At 41.8% G+C, this 19,727-nt stretch overlaps 1 protein-coding gene and 1 non-coding gene across 2 annotated transcripts; both read left to right on the top strand.

Annotated features, from left to right (window-relative positions):
* The first annotated feature begins 6,119 nt into the window (after window positions 1-6,119).
* Window positions 6,120-6,226, top strand: LOC131250247 (small nucleolar RNA R71). Its single transcript, XR_009173173.1, has one exon. It is a non-coding gene; the product is annotated as a small nucleolar RNA R71 (small nucleolar RNA).
* Window positions 6,227-10,811: 4,585 nt separating this feature from the next.
* Window positions 10,812-18,960, top strand: LOC131249535 (kinesin-like protein KIN-12D). Its single transcript, XM_058250340.1, has 7 exons — window positions 10,812-11,136; window positions 11,284-11,406; window positions 11,472-11,570; window positions 12,148-12,553; window positions 12,648-12,749; window positions 12,855-12,959; window positions 18,934-18,960. The coding sequence occupies exons 4-7, from the start codon at window positions 12,377-12,379 to the stop codon at window positions 18,958-18,960; spliced, it is 411 nt and encodes a 136-aa protein (XP_058106323.1). The 5' UTR covers window positions 10,812-11,136; window positions 11,284-11,406; window positions 11,472-11,570; window positions 12,148-12,376.
* The last annotated feature ends 767 nt before the right edge of the window (window positions 18,961-19,727 follow it).

Here is a 19,727-nt window from a genome sequence, read left to right as displayed (position 1 = left end):
TATCATGCTTGTAAATTCATGCAATAACTGGGTCTGATATGCAATATTTGACCCACAACACAACCCCCAACCAGCATCTTGCTAGTCCCGAGCAAGGTATGCGAAAATTAATTTCAGAAATAAAGGGCAATTCCTATAAACCCAAGTGACTTGTGAACAAATAATTGAGATGTGAAAATTCTTACGATTCATGAATGTTAGGCATTATTCTCTCCTAGGTTCAAGCACACAATAAATTTCATAATCAAGTTCAAAATATTAGTCCATCAATTAGAACAATTCTAAACATTGAATTCCATGGATGTATAGTCCAATCTCGTCTTATCAACATTAAGATTCACCTCTCTATTTAAGGATATCTTTGGTAACCAATAAGAGAACTTACGATAACCAGAACTTGCCTCACACCTTATAGTTTTATTCTTTTAATTTTTGACTTTTTTTTCTTTTTTTTTATATTAGAAGTAACACCAAGAAGAGGGATCAAATCCTCAACTATAGGGAGCAAACCTATGGTAAAGACTGTACACCCAACTCTTTCTCAAATATCATCCATGGGGAATCGAATCCTCACCTATAGGGAGCAAACCTATGGTAAAGACTGTTCGCCCAATCCTTTCAATTTTCTCAGGCTGGTTCTTTTCATGCTTAGTGAGTACCACGTTAATCCTTCAATATCAAACTGAAACCTTAACATGCAAGCGAGATGTGTCTTGCGAATTCATGACTCAATCAATATTTACAAATTCTAATAATGGATTAACAATTCAAACTTAGCTGTGAAATTTAATAGATAACCGAATCCAAGAGTCATAAATTACCAACATCATGTATTTTGCAATTCCCAATGTCCCAGATGGCCATCAAAATCACTTTGAATTCATATGAACTTCCAGAAAAATTTAAAATTTTCACAATTTTCGCTCAAGACTACGAAAACACTGATTAGGAAACCTAATCTCCCACCCCCAACTAAAAATCTACATTGTCCTCAATGTAAAAGAAATAAACATGCAATGCACATGAGACAACGGAAATATAGGAGGAGTGATGAAAAGATAGTACCTGGACGAAAAAAATCAAGAGGCTGTCCAAAGATATCTACGTAAGAGCGGGTCAGCACAAGAGAGAAACCAAATAAAATAAAAAAATAACAAAAATGAAATCCTACCGACACCACTTTCGCAGGTACTCTCGATTGCATTTAGCATATGCAACAAGCCTTTAAACCCCTAAGTTACCCCTAGTGGACGAGTTGTAGTCTCGTGAGGGTTTGCAGTAATGTTACCCACAAACATTGAACTAACTAATGATAAAAATGAAATGAAATGAAGAGCTGGGTTGCCTCCCAGGAGCGCTAAGTTTACCGTCTTCAGCCAGACAAATAAGGCAACTACCCTAGTCCTATGAAAGCTATAAACCTACCTATACCTCCATCAGACTAGGAGATCAATCCTGGTAAATAGGAGCAGTCAAGGTCATGGACATGTCCTCTGAATCAAATTTCTCGACAAATGGTTTCAATCGATGTCCATTGACTTTAAACTCCTTGCCATTGGCGGGATCTCTAATTTCAACGGCCCCATGAGGAAAATAGTAACAACAATGTAAGGGCCAGTCCAACGGGATCGAAGCTTACCCGAAAAGAGATGTAATCGAGAATTGTACAAAAGGACCTTCTGACCAGGCGTGAATGATTTTCACAAAATGTGTTGGTCATGAAATGCTCTCATCTTGTCCTTGTAAATTCTCGAATTATCGTACGCATCATTCCGGATTTCCTCCAGTTCATTCAATTGAAGTTTGCGTAGCGAGCCAGCGTTGTCCAGATTGAAATTAAGATTTTTGATCGCCCAGTACGCTTTATGTTCCAGCTCCACAGGCAAGTGACAAGCCTTCCCATAGACAAGTCTAAAGGAAGACATTCCAATAGGGGTTTTAAAGGCAGTACGGTATGCCCATAACCGTTTTCTCCAAAATGTGTTTAATTTCCCTATTAGAAATCTCGGCTTGCCCACTTGTCTGTGGGTGGTACGGGGTGCACACCTTATGAGAGATACCGTATTTCTTCATTAAGCTCTCGAATGGTCTATTACAAAAGTGTGAGCCCCCATCACTAATGATGGCTCGAGGCATTCCGAATCGAGAAAGGATGTTTTCTTTTAGGAATTTAATGACCGTGCGATGGTCATTAGTTCGACACGGAATCGCTTCAACCCATTTAGTGACATAGTCCACGGCGAGCAAAATATACAGATTTCCAAATGATTGGGGGAATGGTCCCATGAAATCGATGCCCCAGCAATCAAATGCTTCAATGATAAGGATGGGATTCAAAGGCATCATATTTCAACGGGACAATGCTCCCAATTTCTGGCAACACTCACAAGCTTTGCAAAACTCATGAGTGTCCCTAAACATAGTGGGCCAGTAAAAGCCACACTGCAGAATCTTGGCCGTGGTCTTTTTAGCAGAAAAGTGACCACCACAGGCCTCTGAGTGACAGAAGGAGATGACGCTCTGATGCTCATCGTCTGGTACACATCTCCTTAGAATTTGGTCTGGGCAATATTTAAATAAATAAGGATCATCCTAGAAAAAGTTACGCACCTCGGTGAAAAATTTCTTCTTATCTTGCGTAGTCCACTGTGTCGATATGGCACCTGTAGCAAGATAATTAGCAATATCAGCAAACCAAGGTGGATGGGAGACTCTGAACAGTTGTTCATCAGGGAACATGTCATTGATATGAGTCGTCTCAAGGGACTCAGAGGTATTAAGGCGAGAAAGGTGATCGGCCACTACGTTCTCTACTCTCTTTTTATCTTTAATTTCCAAATCAAATTCTTGGAGTAGAAGGATCCATCGTATCAAACGGGGCTTAGAATCATTCTTCGAAAGAAGATACTTAAGTGCTGCATGATCTGTGTAGATAATGATCTTGGATCCGATCAAGTATGACCTAAATTTGTCCAAGGCGAACACTACAGCTAAGAGTTCCTTTTCCGTAGTCGAGTAGTTCACCTGGGCAGAATTTAAAGTTCTACTTGCGTAATGAATGACGTAGGGCCTCTTATCTTTTCTCTGGCCTAGGACCGCCCCAAGAGCATAATCAGAAGCGTCGCACATAAGCTCAAAAGGAAGGTTCCAGTCGGGTGGCTGCATAATAGGTGCAGTGGTTAACGTGCCCTTAAGCTTGGTGAAAGCTTCCTGGCATTGCTCAGTCCACTCGTACGGAGCATCCTTTTGAAGAAGATTACATAAAGGACGAGAGAGGAGACTAAAGTCCTTTATGAATCGCCTGTAAAATCCTGCGTGTCCTAAGAAGGATCACACGTCTCTGATGTTCTTGGGTGGAGGTAGGTTAGAGATAAGATCGATTTTTGCCTTATCTACCTCGATTCCCTTGGACGAGATGATATGCCCAAGGACAATTCCCTTCTGAACCATGAAATGATACTTCTCCCAATTAAGTACCAAGTTCTTCTCTTCACATCTTTTCAGCACACATTTAAGACTTTCCAAGCACTTACTGAAAGATGGACTGTAAACAGAGAAATCGTCTATGAAGACCTCTAGATATTGCCCTACCATATCAGAAAAGATACTAAGCATACATCGCTGAAAGGTGGCAGGGGCATTACATAGTCTGAATGGCATCCTTCGATAGGCAAAGTTGTCGTAGGAACATGTAAATGTGGTCTTTTCCTGGTCTTCAGGGGCTATCTCTATCTGGTTGTAGCCTGAATACCCGTCAAGGAAACTGTAATAGGAATGACCAGCTAACCTTTCAAGGATCTGATCAATGAATGGTAAAGGAAAGTGGTCTTTCCTCGTAACGGTATTCAATTTCCTGTAGTCAATGCACATTCTCCAACCAGTAGTGACTCTAGTTGGCACGAGTTCATTATTAGCATTGGCTACGATGGTGATTCCGGACTTCTTAGGGACCACTTGAGTTGGACTCACCCATTGACTATCGGATATAGGGTATATAATACCCACGTCCAATAGTTTAAGAACCTCGGCTTTAACCACTTCCTTCATATTTGGATTTAGTATACGTTGTGGTTGCCGAGCGGTTTTTGCATTATCCTCAAGATATATGCGGTGAGTACAAATCGAGGGATCGATTCCCTTGAGGTCCGCTATCGTCCATCCCAGGGCTCCTTTATGCTCAATGAGAGTAGATATGAGCATACTCTCCTGTTCTTTTTCCAGGTGGGCAGAGATCACCACACGGGTATGTCTCATCTTGACCTAAATAGGCATATTTCAAATCAGAGGGCAAAGGTTTTAGGTCAAGCTTCGGTGGCTTGAGGTTAGACGGTAGAGGCACTACATCGGTTTGTGGTAATTCTTCAAATTGTGGCCTCCACCGGTTAACTTCAAGTACCGGTGCAGTATCAAGCAAGGCGCACGTCTCCCTAATCATGTCATCATCAAAATCATGGGAGTGGGCCAGGCACGTCTCCAGATGGTCGGAGGATAAGGTCAGCGGTGTCGTATCTTCCACGAAAGAGTCAATCATGTTAATGTCGTAGAAATCGTCATCATCCTCTGACTTGCTGCCGTTATTGAAAAAAATATTTGACTCCAACGTCAAATTTCCAAAAGACATAGTCATGACACCATTCCTGCAATTGATAATTGCATTTGACGTGGCAAGGAATGGGCGACCAAGAATGACGGGAATCTAAGTGCTCATGTTATTGATAGGTTCGGTGTCCAGGATGATAAAATCTACAGGGTAGTAAAATCTATCGACCTAGACTAACACATCCTCAATTATCCCTCTTGGTACACGAACAAAGCAATCAGTAAGTTGTAGTGTGGTTAGGGTGGGTTTTAATTCACCCAAACCTAACTGTTTGTATACCGAGTAGGGAATCAAATTGACGCTCGCTCCTAAGTCAAGAAGTGCGTGATCAATTCGATGGTTCCTGATTACACATGATATGGTTGGGCTACCGGGATCCTTGAATTTCTGCGGCACGTCTTGCTTCAGGATGGCACTCACTTTCTCAGTCAAGAAGATTTTCTTTTGAATAATTTTCCGTCTTTTGGTCGTGCATAAGTCTTTCAGGAATTTAGCATATGAAGGTATCTGTTTCACGACATCAAGTAGAGGAATGTTGACTTTCACTTGTTTCAACACCTCTAGGATATCCTGAGAGTTAGAGAGAGGTTTTGGTGAAACCAACCGTTGGGGGAATGGAGCAACTAGCTTCTCTAGAAGTTCTGGTTCTACTTTTTGTGGAGCATCACTGGATCCATCATTGTTGTCCTCTTCTGGTTCTTGAGGCTTTTCGGGCCTAACCGGAAGAGTTTTATCAATGATCTTCCCACTCCTAAGAGTGGTGATGGATTTAGCATGCCCCATCTGATTTGAAGAGCTAGGATCATTACTCTCGTACTGCGGTTTAGGATTGGGGCAAGGTTGTGCAGGAAGTATCCCCTTTTCTATAACCATCATACGAGAATCTATCTTTTGCATAAAATCTGTAATTCCCCGCATTGCCTGAGCCAGCTCTTGTATGGGATTTTGAACCGGTTCCTCTTGAGGTTTCACTTGATTTGAATTTTGATTGAAGAAACCTGGAGGAGTAGCCGTCTGTCCATTCCTCCAACTAAAGTTTGGATGATTTTTCCAGCTAGGGTTGTATGTATTGGAGTTAGGTCCAGTAAAAGGTTTTTGATAATTATTTACGGCATTGGCTTGTTCATTCAACACTCCTCGAAAGGCAGGTATTGTAGGACGGTTTTCAGTTGTGTGAATGTTGCAATCACAGATGCCGCAAACAATTTCATTGACCTTATCCTTCTTTCCTTCCATGGCCTCAACTTTCCTTATGAGCGTAGTCACTTTACACTTGAGATCATCCTCTTCTTTCAAGAGATATAATCCACCTTTCTCCTTTAATTGAGTCGGCCTAGACGTGGTGTTCGACTTTGGATAATAGTCTCATGATTGTGTTTTTTCAGCAAGACTATCGAGGTAGTCCCATACCTCGTCGACGTCTTTATTAATGAACTCTCTATTACACATTGTCTCGACCATTTGGCGCATGGAAGATGTCAGTCCATCGTAGAAAAAATTTGTAATGCGCCACGTTTCAAATCCGTGTTGTGGGCATGAACTGACCAAATCTTTGAACCTTTCCCAACATTGGAAGAATGTTTCTTCTTCCTTTTGGGCAAAGTTCATGATTGTTTTTCTGAGGGTAATCGTTTTATGATGTGGGAAGAATTTTTTTATGAATTCCCTCTGCATGTCGTTCCATGTGCCAATGGATCTAGGACGCAGTGAATGTAACCACGTCTTAGCTTTCTCTTTTAAGGAAAAAGGAAAGAGTTTCAGCCTAATTGTATCCTCAGATACATTAGGAAAACATAATGTAGCCATAATCTCATCGAACTCTTTCAAATGCAAATATGGACTTTCTGATTCAAGTCCATGGAATTTGGGAAGGAGTTGGATAACTCCTGGCTTGATGTCCATTTGTCCTGTGTTTTCAGGGAAAATCATGCATGAGGACGTACTCACTCCTGCCGATTGTAGATAATCTCGTAGAGTACGAGGCGGGGGTGCCTGTTGCACCTCATTCTCATCTTGGGTATCCTCCACCCTTGGTGGAAGTAGAGGAGGTTGGTCTTCAGCCATAACTTCAGTTAACTCAGGGGATTTCGAGCGGTGTCTAGTCCTGCGATGGATAGTCAACCCCTCAACCAATCCTCCTTCAGTCAAGAGACGTCGAGTGTTGTCACGGGCCCACTTGGGCATGAAACACTTGCAGCCCTCAATCAAATTCAAAGTCTAATCCTAAAAAGCAAAAGAAAATCTAAAAAGAAAGAGAGGGAGAGTTGGAAAGAAATTACCAAATTGAAGCCCCTAAGTTAAGGACCTGCAAAATAAAAACAAAATAAGTTAGATTCTAAAAGAAGAGGAACAATCCTTTAAAATAAAGGTAGCAGTAAACTAATTTCTAAAAGAAAGTGGAAACTTCTAAAATAAATTAGGAAAGTCCTAAACTAGAAAGTAAATTACTAAAAGAGAACTGAAAAATAGAAAGTAGGGAAGGAGCTTACCGAATGAGAAATTTCTATCTTAAAGGCCTACAAAATAGGAAGGTTAGTTTCTAACAAAAATTTTAAAAATAAGTTAGGAAACAAATTAGATTCTAAAAGAGTTAAAATTAGAATGTTACTAAAAATAAAAATAGAAGGAAAATTTTTAAAATTTTAAACCCTAATTCTAAAAATAGGAAAAATAGATAGATTAGAAAGGAATTACCAATTCAGAAGTTTATGTCAGGATCCTACAAGACAGGAAACAAGTTAGTTTTGAACTCAAATAAAAAACTATGGTTAGTAAAATCCTAATCTTAAACTAATCCTAAAACTAATTAATTTCAAAAAATTGTAACCGTCAATCCCCGGCAACGGCAGCAAAAACTTGTTCACTCCCCAAGTATAGGGTTGTGATGTAGTAATAAACTCAGTAAGACCGAGGTTGAATCCACAGGGACTGAAACTTGTACGTTTCCTGAAACTAGATAGAAATAAAACTAGCCTAAGATGCAATCTAAATCAAATAGAATTTCAGAAATAATTGTGGAATAATTATCTAAAAACTTTAAACAATTTAAGGAAGGGAAACTAGGGATTCAGAGGATCCACTTGTAGAGATCAGGGAGATCTTATGCCTGCATCAAGGATTATGGGATTAAGTTGAACTTACTTGATCTGGTTTTCAAGAGATGAAAGGTATATGAATTAGAATGGATTTCATCATCTAACCATGCCCAGGCGACAAAGCAAACAACAGGATTAAACTAATTACCAACCAATCAACAGTGCATGAAAGTTAGGAAGGGTACTATCATCCAACCATGCCCAGGAGACGATGGTGAACAACAGGGCCTCCTGACGTCATAAATATCAAAAGAGAAAAAGAAATATTCAAAGCTATTGCAAACCCATTGTAATTTCAGTCACAACAGACCATTAAAGACTGAGAAAATATTCCTTTAATAATTAAACCACAATCAAGTTTAATTCATAATTAAATAATTAGATCAACAAATAAAGTCTCCCATCTTAATACAAGCTTCACCTCTTAGCCTTAGCTAAGAGGTTTAGCCACACATGAATGGGCTAAATAAAACAACAAAATAAAAATAAAAAAAGGGAAAGAAAAGAACAAGAAGGAAAGAGAGAAAACCAGCTTCACATTCCAGCCGCTACTCGCTCACGTTCCCTGCCTGTGTGTTCCACGTTCAACAGAAAAAAAACCACGTCTTCACGTTTCTTCCTCTCCTCTTTTTATCCTTCCTGCAGACGGAGAGTGCGAAAGACCCATTTACGCACGGCAGCGTGCGCAGCAGTTCTTTCACGCACGGCAGCGTGCGCAGCAACAGAAACTTCTTACGCAAATTTTCCGGTGGGGCCCATTCTTAAGTTCGTACAGGAGATCCACTCCATTCACTCGCTGCTCCTCGAAATTTTGACCGGAGGTGACTGGTTTTGGAATGCTTTTGACGTGGCCAAACGTAATAATCACGCTGCAATCGTCGCAGGGCTATCCGTTTATGACTGCTGAAACTAGCCCGTGTGTGTGCATGAGTTCACAAAAATCAACATGGGCTTGACCAGATCGTATCCCTCTGTATTATGGATGGCTCGGATTGATGATTTGGTCCGTGATGATGGCCCACTAAGATCATCCGCAGCCTTTGTTTCGCAGACAGGAACAGAGCCGCGGACACTGTTTGAGTCGGTGGTGACTGTGGGCCCACGCTAGAATTCCGATGTAGAATCCACTCCGTCCATTGTTTTCATGACGAAAAACTGTCTGGGATAGACGGTTTTGGAGTGTAGTTGGTGTGGTCCACTGAACTTTGCTCGCTGCTGTCCAACCTGTGATTTATAGTTAGAATCTTCCCGTAGCTTGCATGAGGACAAACGAACACCTAGGAGAGGGTTTTCTCCCCCCTATGGACGCAATAGACAGCACTGATCATCCATTTGGATGATGTGTGGGGCCCACAACTCGAAACCGTGATGCACGGCGTAAAACGCTGTTGCGTTTTGGTTGAAATTGGAAGAAGAAGCTGGTCAAAAGTCGGATTGACCGACTTCTCATTCCTGTGCACGGCCAGTGCACTTATGCACTATGCACATGCATACTCCAGTGGGGTCCATTATGATGTTTTTGAGAGATCCGCTCCGTCTATCCGTTTTCTCAGCTCATTTAAACAGTTGAGACCAAAAATGGAGAATATCCAGATATCAGGTGGGACCCACTTAAGGTTTTAAGGGGCTGATCTAACCGTTGAGCCATTTTCACAGCGGTCCAATAGCTGATTTTTGATTTGTACAGCTTATTTAAGGTCTTCAGGCCATATATAAAGTTTCGAACTGATCGGATGGTGGGAACCCTATGATCTTGCATTCTGGACACTTTTCAAGCCACTTGAGCTTCAATTTCTCGATTTTCGCAGATCCCTGGCATGTAATTCCGTTGATCTTGGTCCCTTGGAGTCCATCCCATGCTTTGGTGTCATCAGAGCGTTAAATCCATGCTTTAAGCATCCTTTTTCAGTCCATGCTCGTAAATACACTCTGCATCACAAACACAATTAAATCAGGCCATTAAACGGTATCATGCTTGTAAATTCATGCAATAACTGGGTCTGATATGCAATATTTGACCCACAACACTCATAAAGGTCCATTTACAGGCCAGGGTCATAAAGGCCTTTATGAGATCTTAACAACGTAATGTCACGCTCAATTATCTCTTAACCTAGCTATGTTAGGCTCTTCAACCATTGTTGTAGCTCACCATATGTATTCCATGCCCCCCTATCCATACCTAGCTATTGACTATGGTACACAACTTTCGTTGTTCACACATCACATGTGGATCAGTGGGTTTCTCATAGTTGGTGCTGCTGCACATGCAGCCATTTTTATGGTAAGAGACTATGATCTAACTTTGAGTATTCTTTTGGCTTATCTTAGCCATAATATGTGTAGGCTGTTTCACGGGTGTGCGGTGCATTTGAAAGAAACAATAGATGTTTGAAAGATGCTTCCAGTAATGCGAAGCAAGTTTTCTGAAATGCGAGATCTCTTGTTATTGGGTGGGCGACTGTGTCCTCAAAGCTTTAGAGATTGCAATCTCTCAGGCTTTGATTGATCTTCTTTGTGATTTTGTTTTCTTGCTGTTCTTTTGTGGCTTTGCCGCCTTTTTAAATAAATTATCAGTTACAAGAAAAAATAATATTTGTTGGCTGTTTCACTTCTTTAACCAGCCTGGAGTTGGATAAGGCTCCTTTTAACCTCCTTGAAGAGATTTTGTTTATTTCTTCATTTTGGTGGGTATGGTGGCTTTATTATTATTATTTATTAAATCAACTTGGTGAACTTTCACCAATTCAACAGTAGACTTGATAATTTCATACAGCTTCTGGAATTTTTATATTTGTAACATCAGCAAAAAAAATTCCCCTACTAGAAAGTAATTAATTCAAGCATATTGTAGGAATCTTGCCATTGCAAACATATTGGTTGGATCTTCTTGTAACGTTCCAAAATTTATTCCTTTGATGAATAAGAACAGGCATTAGTGGAACTCATCATCTATTTTTCTATCTATTGGTTTTGTCTATCTCATGATAAGTAGGTCTTAAATATGCTTTGTTGCTGGGTCGAAGATCCAAATTCTGAGGCATTCAAGTTGCACCTGCCAAGGTTTTTTTACTATTTGTGGCTTGCAGAAGATGGCATGAAAATGCAGGTCTGGAAATAAAATAAACCACCTTTACTTTTATGTAGTGGCATTTTGTCTTTGTTTTTGTCCAGTGTCAATTGAATCTGGGTTTCTCACAGGTGTTCAAAATCTAAAACCATTTATAGTTCAATGCATAAGTGGTCATCGGCATAACTTTTTTTTTTTCCGGAGGACATTCGATTCAAAACTCACTTATTGATTGTGGTTAATTGCAGGGTTATAATGGCAGTCAATTATGGGACACTGCTTTCACTGTTCAGGCAATAATCTCAACTAGCCTTCTTGAGGAATTTGGTCCAACTCTTAGGAAAGCGCATGAGTTCATAAAGAATTCGCAGGTTTCATTATATTACTTTGGGAGCAGTAGTTTTCTACTCTCTCTCTCTCTCTCTCAGTAAATTTTTTAAAATCAAGTTGTTTTCGGATATCTTGACCATGGTCCTCCCCTACTTTTTCCTATGACCTGTTCCACTTTGTTTTTGAAGGTTTTGGAAGACTGCCCTGGTGATCTTAGTTTCTAGTATTGTCATATTTCTAAAGGTGCATGGCCTTTCTCAACTAGAGATCATGGATGGCCCATATCAGATTGCACTGCAGAAGGTTTAAAGGTAATTAAACACACTCTTGTGTATCTAATTGATTAGGTGCATGTGTAACTTTTCTGCTTGTGCAGGCTTCACTCTTGTTGTCGCAGATTCCATCAAAAACTGTTGGTGAACCAATCGATGCAAACAGATTGTACGACGCAATGAATGTCATTCTTTCACTACAGGTCTCTCTCTCTCTCTCTCTCTCTCTCTCTCTCTCTCTCACACACACACACACACACACACACACACACACCCACCCACCCACAGAAGCAAACTAATCGTTAGGATTGTCCCATTGGGGTGATTTTTGGGTGTGGCCCATCCAGCATTGGAATCCTTAGATCAACAGTGTGGATCACCAAATGTTAGGGCCCATCCTCAGGTCATGTATCATGTAGTTCCTTGCCAAGATGTTTTTTCTGATGAGAGTTAGTTAATTCCATGGATTGTTTAAATATTTTAAGTTTTTCAATTGTCTCCTTACTTTCAAAGCTATTTTAATTCTACACAGGTTTAAATGTTTAATTCCATGCATTGTTTAAATATTTTAAGTTTATTTCATTGTCTGCTTACTTTCAAAGCTATTTTAATTCCACATAGGTTTAAATGTTTTAAGTTTTAGTTTCACCATGGAGATCTGTATAGGAAGAAATGAGAGCGATTTTCAATTGTTTGATGAGTACGAATCAAATTTTCAATTTCTGAGAGCTCAATTCTGCTGTATTTGTTTTTAAAATGTGGGTTCTATATGGGTTGTAGGAATTCGGATGCCAAGAAGACATGATGTTCTGTGGTGTGTTTGATGGCCATGGCCCTTGGGGACACTACGTAGCAAAAAGGGTCAGAGAATCGCTGCCATCGTCTCTGCTTTGCAATTGGCAGGAGACTCTTGCTATGAGCTCAATTACATCAGAATTCCTTTTGGAATCTGATAAAGTGCTTAATTGATTTGACATTTGGAAGGAATCCTATTTGAGAACTTATTGAAATGAGTGATTTACTTGGGCAAATGAATCATAACCTTGAAGGTTTGAAGAGTGATCTGAATGAAGTTACAAAGGGAAGGGATTGCCTTGATTCTGAAGTACTTGTCTTGAAAGAGCAGCTAGAAATGGTACAAGCTGTTGCTAAAGAAAATGAAGCAATTGCTACGGAAGCTCAACAGGTACTTGCTGATTCTTTTTATCATTACCTTATTTCTGATTTTTTCCCCTACTTGTGTCATGTTTGATTCTCAATATTTTCCCTTTCGATCTCAGATGACTGAGGCAGGGAAGAACTATGTTGAAGAGGAGGAGGTGAAGCTGTTAGAGAAGTCTGTGGAAGAGCTAGAATATACCGTAAATGTATTGGAAAACAAGGTCAGCTCATCAATGGTTACTGGGATATATTCAGAATGTTTCCTGCATTAGCTTTAATTCACTTAATAGTTTTCTTAAGTAGCTTTTTCTTTCCATTTCTTTTAGGGGGAGCTTGTCAAAGGAGAGGCTGAAAGGCAACGGTTGCAGAGAGAGGAGTTGGAAGGGGACCCTACTGAAACAGTTCATGTGGAAGACTATGTGGCAGCTCATGTGCATTTGTTTTGTTTTGAAAACTTTAAATAGACCATTAATTATTTTGTTGATATTGTGTTGATTGTTGTCTCCATGAATGTTAAATGGGTGAAATATGCACAGGTTCAATCATTTGTTGATTATGATATTGTTAGCTTTGGTTGATAGAGAAATGAGCTCAAAAATCGAATTTTGCCTCGGCTGATGCCAAAAGAGGCTAAATCCATCTTTAGTCTCGATTTTGCCTCGGTTATATAAACTGAGACTACAACTCCTATGGCTAAAGGCTTTAGCCTCGGTTGTAAGCCCCGTATCCTAGACCGTACCGTTCCATAGGCTTCCGCGGTCTTCCCGGTCAAATTCCAGCAACCTTCGTCCCTTATCCGGTATTTGCGCGCAACCCTAATTCTCATGCCGTTGACCCGAGTCGACTCAACCCAGGACTTATACCTTAGCGACCGCGTCGTCGCCACGGTTCCGATGCCGCGACTTGCGCGCCGAGGCGATACCCTGGTTGGGAGATGTGAGCCAGCGTTTGGTGCGAGGAAAACGCCGCGCGTGCGAATTTCAAGAAAATCTCTACAAGGTGTCACATCAATCAATCAATCAATCAATCCCATCCATCCCATCATGTCAAGTACACATCACCTTTCACCCATTCCCAAGCAAGCCCCAAAAGTCAAAAAGATCTTACAAACCTATGCTTTTCTTACAACTTTTGCCCAAAAAGTCAAAAAAGCCTCTTACACTCTCATCCATCACTCCATCACCCATCACTCCCTCTCTCTCTGTCTCCCTTACAAGTCTCTCTCATTTTCAAACTCTCCCAAGCAAGAAAATCTCATACGTATGAGCCTCTCCCCATATCTCCCAAGCTACATGTGTGGCCCACCTTTCCATCCTTAGATCTCTCATCTCAACCATCCATTTCTCATCTTCCTCCGTCAAAGAGAAGCACAAGGAGCTAAGTAAGCCAAGGGAGCAAGAAGATCAAGTGGTGGGTGCTTTGATAGGGTAGTTTTAATGTTTTTAAGATGGGCCAAGTGAGGCCAACCGATCAATGGTTTGGATCTCACTTTGGACCCTAAGATGTGGCCGATGGCCCACTCGGATCATCATGATCATTCCATGATGGGGCCATTCTCCATGGACCCCATCATGATGTTTATTTTCTTGCATGCTTAGGGTCATCTAGACCGTCTATTTTAGTGGAGAAGGGATCTCCACCGTTGGATTTCGATTTCATGGACCCACATGTAATGGGACCCACTTGATGTATGATTTAGTGCAAGGGAGGGCCCATAGTGCCGGGGTCCCTCCATCACGCGGATCTCACCCTCTATCTCTCTCTCCCTCTCTATTTCTTTTTTTTATGTTTGATGATAAGGAGGTTGTGTGGCCCACTTGAATGGACCCCACCACAAGGTATGTATTCCATCCAAATCACCTACAAGTGGGGCCCACTTTGCATGTATTGTACCACACCATCCATCAGTGGTGGCCCACATGAGGAGGCCCACCTTGCTCGGCAGACAGTCCAGCATCCAGAGACGCTGGAAGTTTTTTTGGAAAACACAAATAGCTTGGTTCCAAGCCAATGAGGGTGGTCCACTTGTGTAGGCTCCATCTTGATGCATGTATTCAATCCACGCCGTCCATTCCCTTCTCAACCCCATTTCAGGCATTGAACCGAAATACAGAATCAATCCGAGGTTCTGGCGGGCCACACCATATCAAATGGTGGTTTTCACCATTGAAGCCCTCCCTGCAATTATAATATGCCAAAATATGTCCAATATTGGACTTGTTTTGCTCGTGTTGAGCCATGGAACGCCATTGGACGGAGCGGATTGTCCAAATGTGGACCCCACCGGTGAAAACCACAGGAAGTCTGAAAATCAAAATAAAAATAAAAATTAACACAGCAGCTACTGCTGCTATGTCAGAGAGCAGCAGGCAGCGCCTAGCCAAGCACGGCTGTAGCCGTGGGCCCCACCTTGATGTTTTTCCATCATCTAACCCGTTCATCGGGTGGGCCACTCTCTGAAGTGGGCCCACCCCAAAAATCAGAATGATCTAAAGCTCAGGTGGCCCACACCGTATGAAACAGTGGGATTGAACCTCTACCTTTGAAACCCTTTTTGGGTCCACAGAAGTTTTGGATCAGGGTGAAATTTGTTTTCACCCTTCATCTAGGTCTACTTGACCTTATCAATGGGTTGGATGGGGTATAAATGTTATGGTGGGCCCCACATGGAGCTCAGAGTGATTTATGTGTTTTATGGCCACCGTCAGACGGATGGTGGGCTGCGGTGGAGCCCACTGTGAATGTGTTGTATCCCCACCGTCCAGGGACGGTGGGTGTGATCTGTGCACGTGTGTGTGGGTGCGCACGTGTGTGTATTTATATGTGTATATATATATATTGTATATTGGATTATATATATAATATAATGGTGGTGGGAGGCCCATCTCAGTACTTGTGGCCCATGATTGAGGCCCACTTTGATTTATATGTAAGGCCCATGGGTCGAGGCCCATTTGATGTGTTATGGGCCCATGGGTCGAGGCCCATTTGATTGTTAGGGGCCCATGGGTTAAGGCCCATTAAGATGTATTAGGACCTATGGGTTGAGGCCCATTTGATGTACATATGGGGCCCAATTGGCGAGGCTCATTTGATACACATAAGGCCCATGTGAGTAGTCCCATTTGATGCACTCTAAGGCCCACGGGTTATGGCCCATTGCAATGCACATAAGGCCCATTGGTGCGGCCCATTGATGTGGCCCATTTGATGAATATGAGGCCCATATGATACGGCTCATTTGATGTATTGAAGGCCCGATGGGATATACCTAAGGTCCATTGTAATGTGCAATCCCAACATGATTTATGTAATGATGTTCACGTCGGGCTATGCCTTGGGAGCAATGATGGTTTGACGTCCACATTGTAAGTATAGTGTTGGTTAAATGTCCGCATTATGGCTTACCCTAGGGCTCATTATAGGCCCGTACGTGTTATGTGTAGGCCGTCTAGGCCCATCTTCGTTATGAACATCATCCATCCCATATAACATATTTAGTTCCATAATTCATGATCATATGCATCATACGTATGCTTGATATGAGAAATGACTGATCATAGCATATGCCTTCTGGCAGATTGTTTAGGGGCTCCCGTACAGGGAGTGTTGCCCTACATGAGCGCACGATACGCGCAGGATTGCTGTATGACTGGATAGTGTGATTCATGCATTCACATCGTGTGATATGGTTACTGTACGCCCTAACGACATCAGGGTCGTAGCCTCCACAGACGTATCGTGGTTGGCAGGATTGGATACCGAAAATACTGTTCTACATGGGGTGCGATAGATATCCCTAGGTGAAAGTCCCTAAACCCTTATGGTACCAAGAGGTTGCTCCAACGTCTAGACCGAGTGGGTGCATGAGCGCCGAGTGCCGATTACCAGACGGTTGCGCTTTTCACTATGTCGTGGTCAATTGGAAGGGGGTGCGGCCTTACCCGCCCGAGAGTAGGGGGCAATGCTAGGCTGAGTCTGACCAGCTCGAGGAATGGGTCCGCTATTGACGAGCCAAGCCCAATTTTGGCAGGCGGATAGTGAGGTCTTTTTCACTCACCTTATTGCGCGCGATGGGGCGGCAATCTGGCTTGGAGTGTACTAGACCCCGGTGATATTCCAGATTTGAGTCGTATTGACATGTGGACTTAGATGAGGATTTGTATGCTTGAGTTGCATTTCGCATTGCATGGCCTTGGTAGGGCCGACATCATTCATGCTTTGCACCGCATGGCCTTGGTACGGCTATGGTATTCTTGGCCTTCATCAGCATGTTCTGCATTACTCTGATACCGCATGGCTGCATTAGCACCTTGAGCATACACTTTCACCACCCTCTAAGCTTTCTATAAGCTTATGCACGACCGTTGCGTGCAGGTGACGTTGGATCGCAGCAGCGCTGAGGCTTGGACGCGTGGCAGATCATTTTGGAGCTTTTGGTCTATCACCATTGTATTTCCCTTTGTGCTCATTGTACTTGTAAAGTTTTTGATCATAGTGAAAATGTGATGGAGTTTTTGGTTGTTGTTTGTGGGTTATGCCTTTAGTTATGCTTAGTACGAATCAAACTGATGTTGAAAATCCTCCTTGTAGCATCCCAGGATCGGAACCTGGCGAATGGGCGCTGGGAGCCGAGAATGGGGTTCTACGGAGGCTGTCGGCGCCGGATTCGGCGATCGAAAATTTTGTGAGCCCGGTTTCCGAGTTTGGGGCGTGACATCAGTTGTTGAGAACCAAGGTTAAAAATAGTTTTAGCTTCGGTTGGAGACAACTGAGGCTAAATTTGGATTTAGTCTCAGTTGGAAACAATGGAGGCTAAAATTTTGATTTAGCCTCATTTCGAGAAAACTGAAGCTAAAAAGATTCTTTTAGCCTCACTTGAAGAATCGAGGCTATAAAAGTCATTTTAGCCTCGGTTGCCAAAACTAAGGCTAAAGCCTTTAGCCACAGGGGTTTCAACCTCGGTTTGGATAACTGAGGCAAAACTGAGGCTAAAGGCTTTAGCCTCAGTTTTTAACCTTTTTAGCCACAGTTTTGAACCGAGGCTAAAGCCCCCTTTTCTTGTAGTGTGAATACCTATATAATACACATCAAGTGGGGCTAAAACCCCAAATCATGCATCTGCACTGTAAGCTGTCGTTCCTGGTTCACCAAACATTCGATCTTTTCCCATTCAAAAGGATGTATAGATAGATTCCTTCGGGTGTGCTTCACAAAAATAACAGGCCTCACCTATCATATATATAACTCCTTAATTCACATTCATAAAATGAAGAAAAAAAAATGTCTGTGGGCTAATATAGCCTTCGGTTTAGAAAAAGAGAACTTTGAGGAGAATAGGAGAATTATTGTATTGCTTCTTTATACTGGAAAATGAATTGCATAGGCATATTTATAGGCCTTTAGGTACATTCAACAAAGAAAAGCTACTTAAATAGGTGCATTAAAAAACTAAGAGCATGTGCCTTTTCAACTAAGAGACATGCACATTTTCACAAATTTTTATGCATGAATAGGTGCATGTTCAAAACCGTTAGCATTCTTCTCGTGCATGTATTGGAGCAAATATATGTATTCTATAATGTGCATGTATTAGAACAAATACTTATGTCTCATGAAGTGCATGTACATTTATTGGAACACATACATATATCTACTGAACTGAAAGTGCATTAATTCAACACTCCCCCTTAATACACTTCCTGAATTACTCCCATCATCTCTCAAAGATGATAAAACCTTTCTTTTGGGAGTGCCTTCTTTTAAGAGAGAGAGTGTATGTGCTTTCATATCATCTATGGATCCCGCCCGTCTCACTCCAAAATCTGCCCATTCAAATAAGTTCTCAGATTTTCGCCCCATCGGTCTTTGTAACTGCGTATATAAAATATTTTCCAAAGTCATTGCGAACAGGTTAAATGTGTTGCTGCCCAAGCTTATCTCAGTAGAGCAAGGGGATTTTGACATAGGCCGCTCCATGATGAAGAGCATAGCTCTAACCCAAGAGGTATTTTAGGATATTGATAGAAAAGTGAGGGGAGGGAACATGTTACTAAAGTTGGACATGTAGAAGACCTACGACAGCGTTGATTGGAGTTTCCTAGTGGAAGTGCTGCAAAATTTCGGGTTCAATTGGGAGTGGATCCATCTAGTCGAAAAATCCTGGAATAACTGCTAGTTTTCAATGCTTATAAATGGGGACAGTTACTGCTTCTTCAAATCTTCTCGTGGCCTGCATCAAGGAGACTCAAGCTTATTCATATTAGTTGTTGAAGCCTTTAGCCAGAGTTTCTGTAGGTTGGTTGAAAGAGGATTCTGCAAGCCCTTCCAAATGCGATGAAGTCGCCCTCTAATTTCCCACCTACTCTATGCAGATGATATAGTTATATTTGTTAATGGGAGCAGCCAGCACTCCTTGAGGGCGGTCAGTAATTTTTTGCTCCAATTCGAAAGGGTGTCGGTCCAAAAAATTTGCAAGCTTAAGAGCAAACTGTTTGTGTCCTCCAAGCTATCAGAGAATAAAATCAGAAGAATCGAGAAGCTGACCGGCATTCCTAGATCTTCAGCCTCACTCCTTTACTTAGGTGTGCCAGTATTCAAAGGGCGATCCAAAGCTGTATTTTTCCAACCACTATTAGGAAAAATCCAACAGAAACTTCAAGGTTGGTCCGCCAAATTTCTATCTCAAGCGAGTAGGTTGACGCTCGCCAATCATGTTCTTTCCAATATTCCAATCCACACTCTTACTGCAGCAAACATTCCGGCTATGGTCTTCACTTCACTGGAGAAGTTGTTTAGAGATTTTCTATGGGGATGGGAGGCAGGCCGAAAGAAGCTACATTGGTTGACCTGGAAACACTTGTCAAAGTCAAAAGGAGCTATCCAAACCGAGGTTGAAACCCCCATGGCTAAAGGCTTTAGCCTAAGTTTTAGCAACCGAGGCTAAAATGACTTTTATAGTCTCGCTTCTTCAAGTGAGGCTAAAAGACCTTTTGAGCTTCAGTTTTCTCGAAATGAGGTTAAAGAAAAATTTTAGCCTCCATTGTTTCCAACTGAGACTAAATCCAAATTTTAGCCTCGGTTGCCTCCAATTGAAGCTAAATCTATTTTTAACTTCGGTTCTCAACAACCGAGGCTAAAGCCTTTAGCCACGGGAATTTTAGCCTTGGTTCTCAACAACCAAGGCTAAATCCAAGCCT

This window comes from Magnolia sinica, chromosome 6 (assembly GCF_029962835.1).
Source record: "Magnolia sinica isolate HGM2019 chromosome 6, MsV1, whole genome shotgun sequence".
NCBI classification, from domain to species: domain Eukaryota; kingdom Viridiplantae; phylum Streptophyta; class Magnoliopsida; order Magnoliales; family Magnoliaceae; genus Magnolia; species Magnolia sinica.
This window is presented reverse-complemented; position numbering and strand designations above follow the sequence as displayed.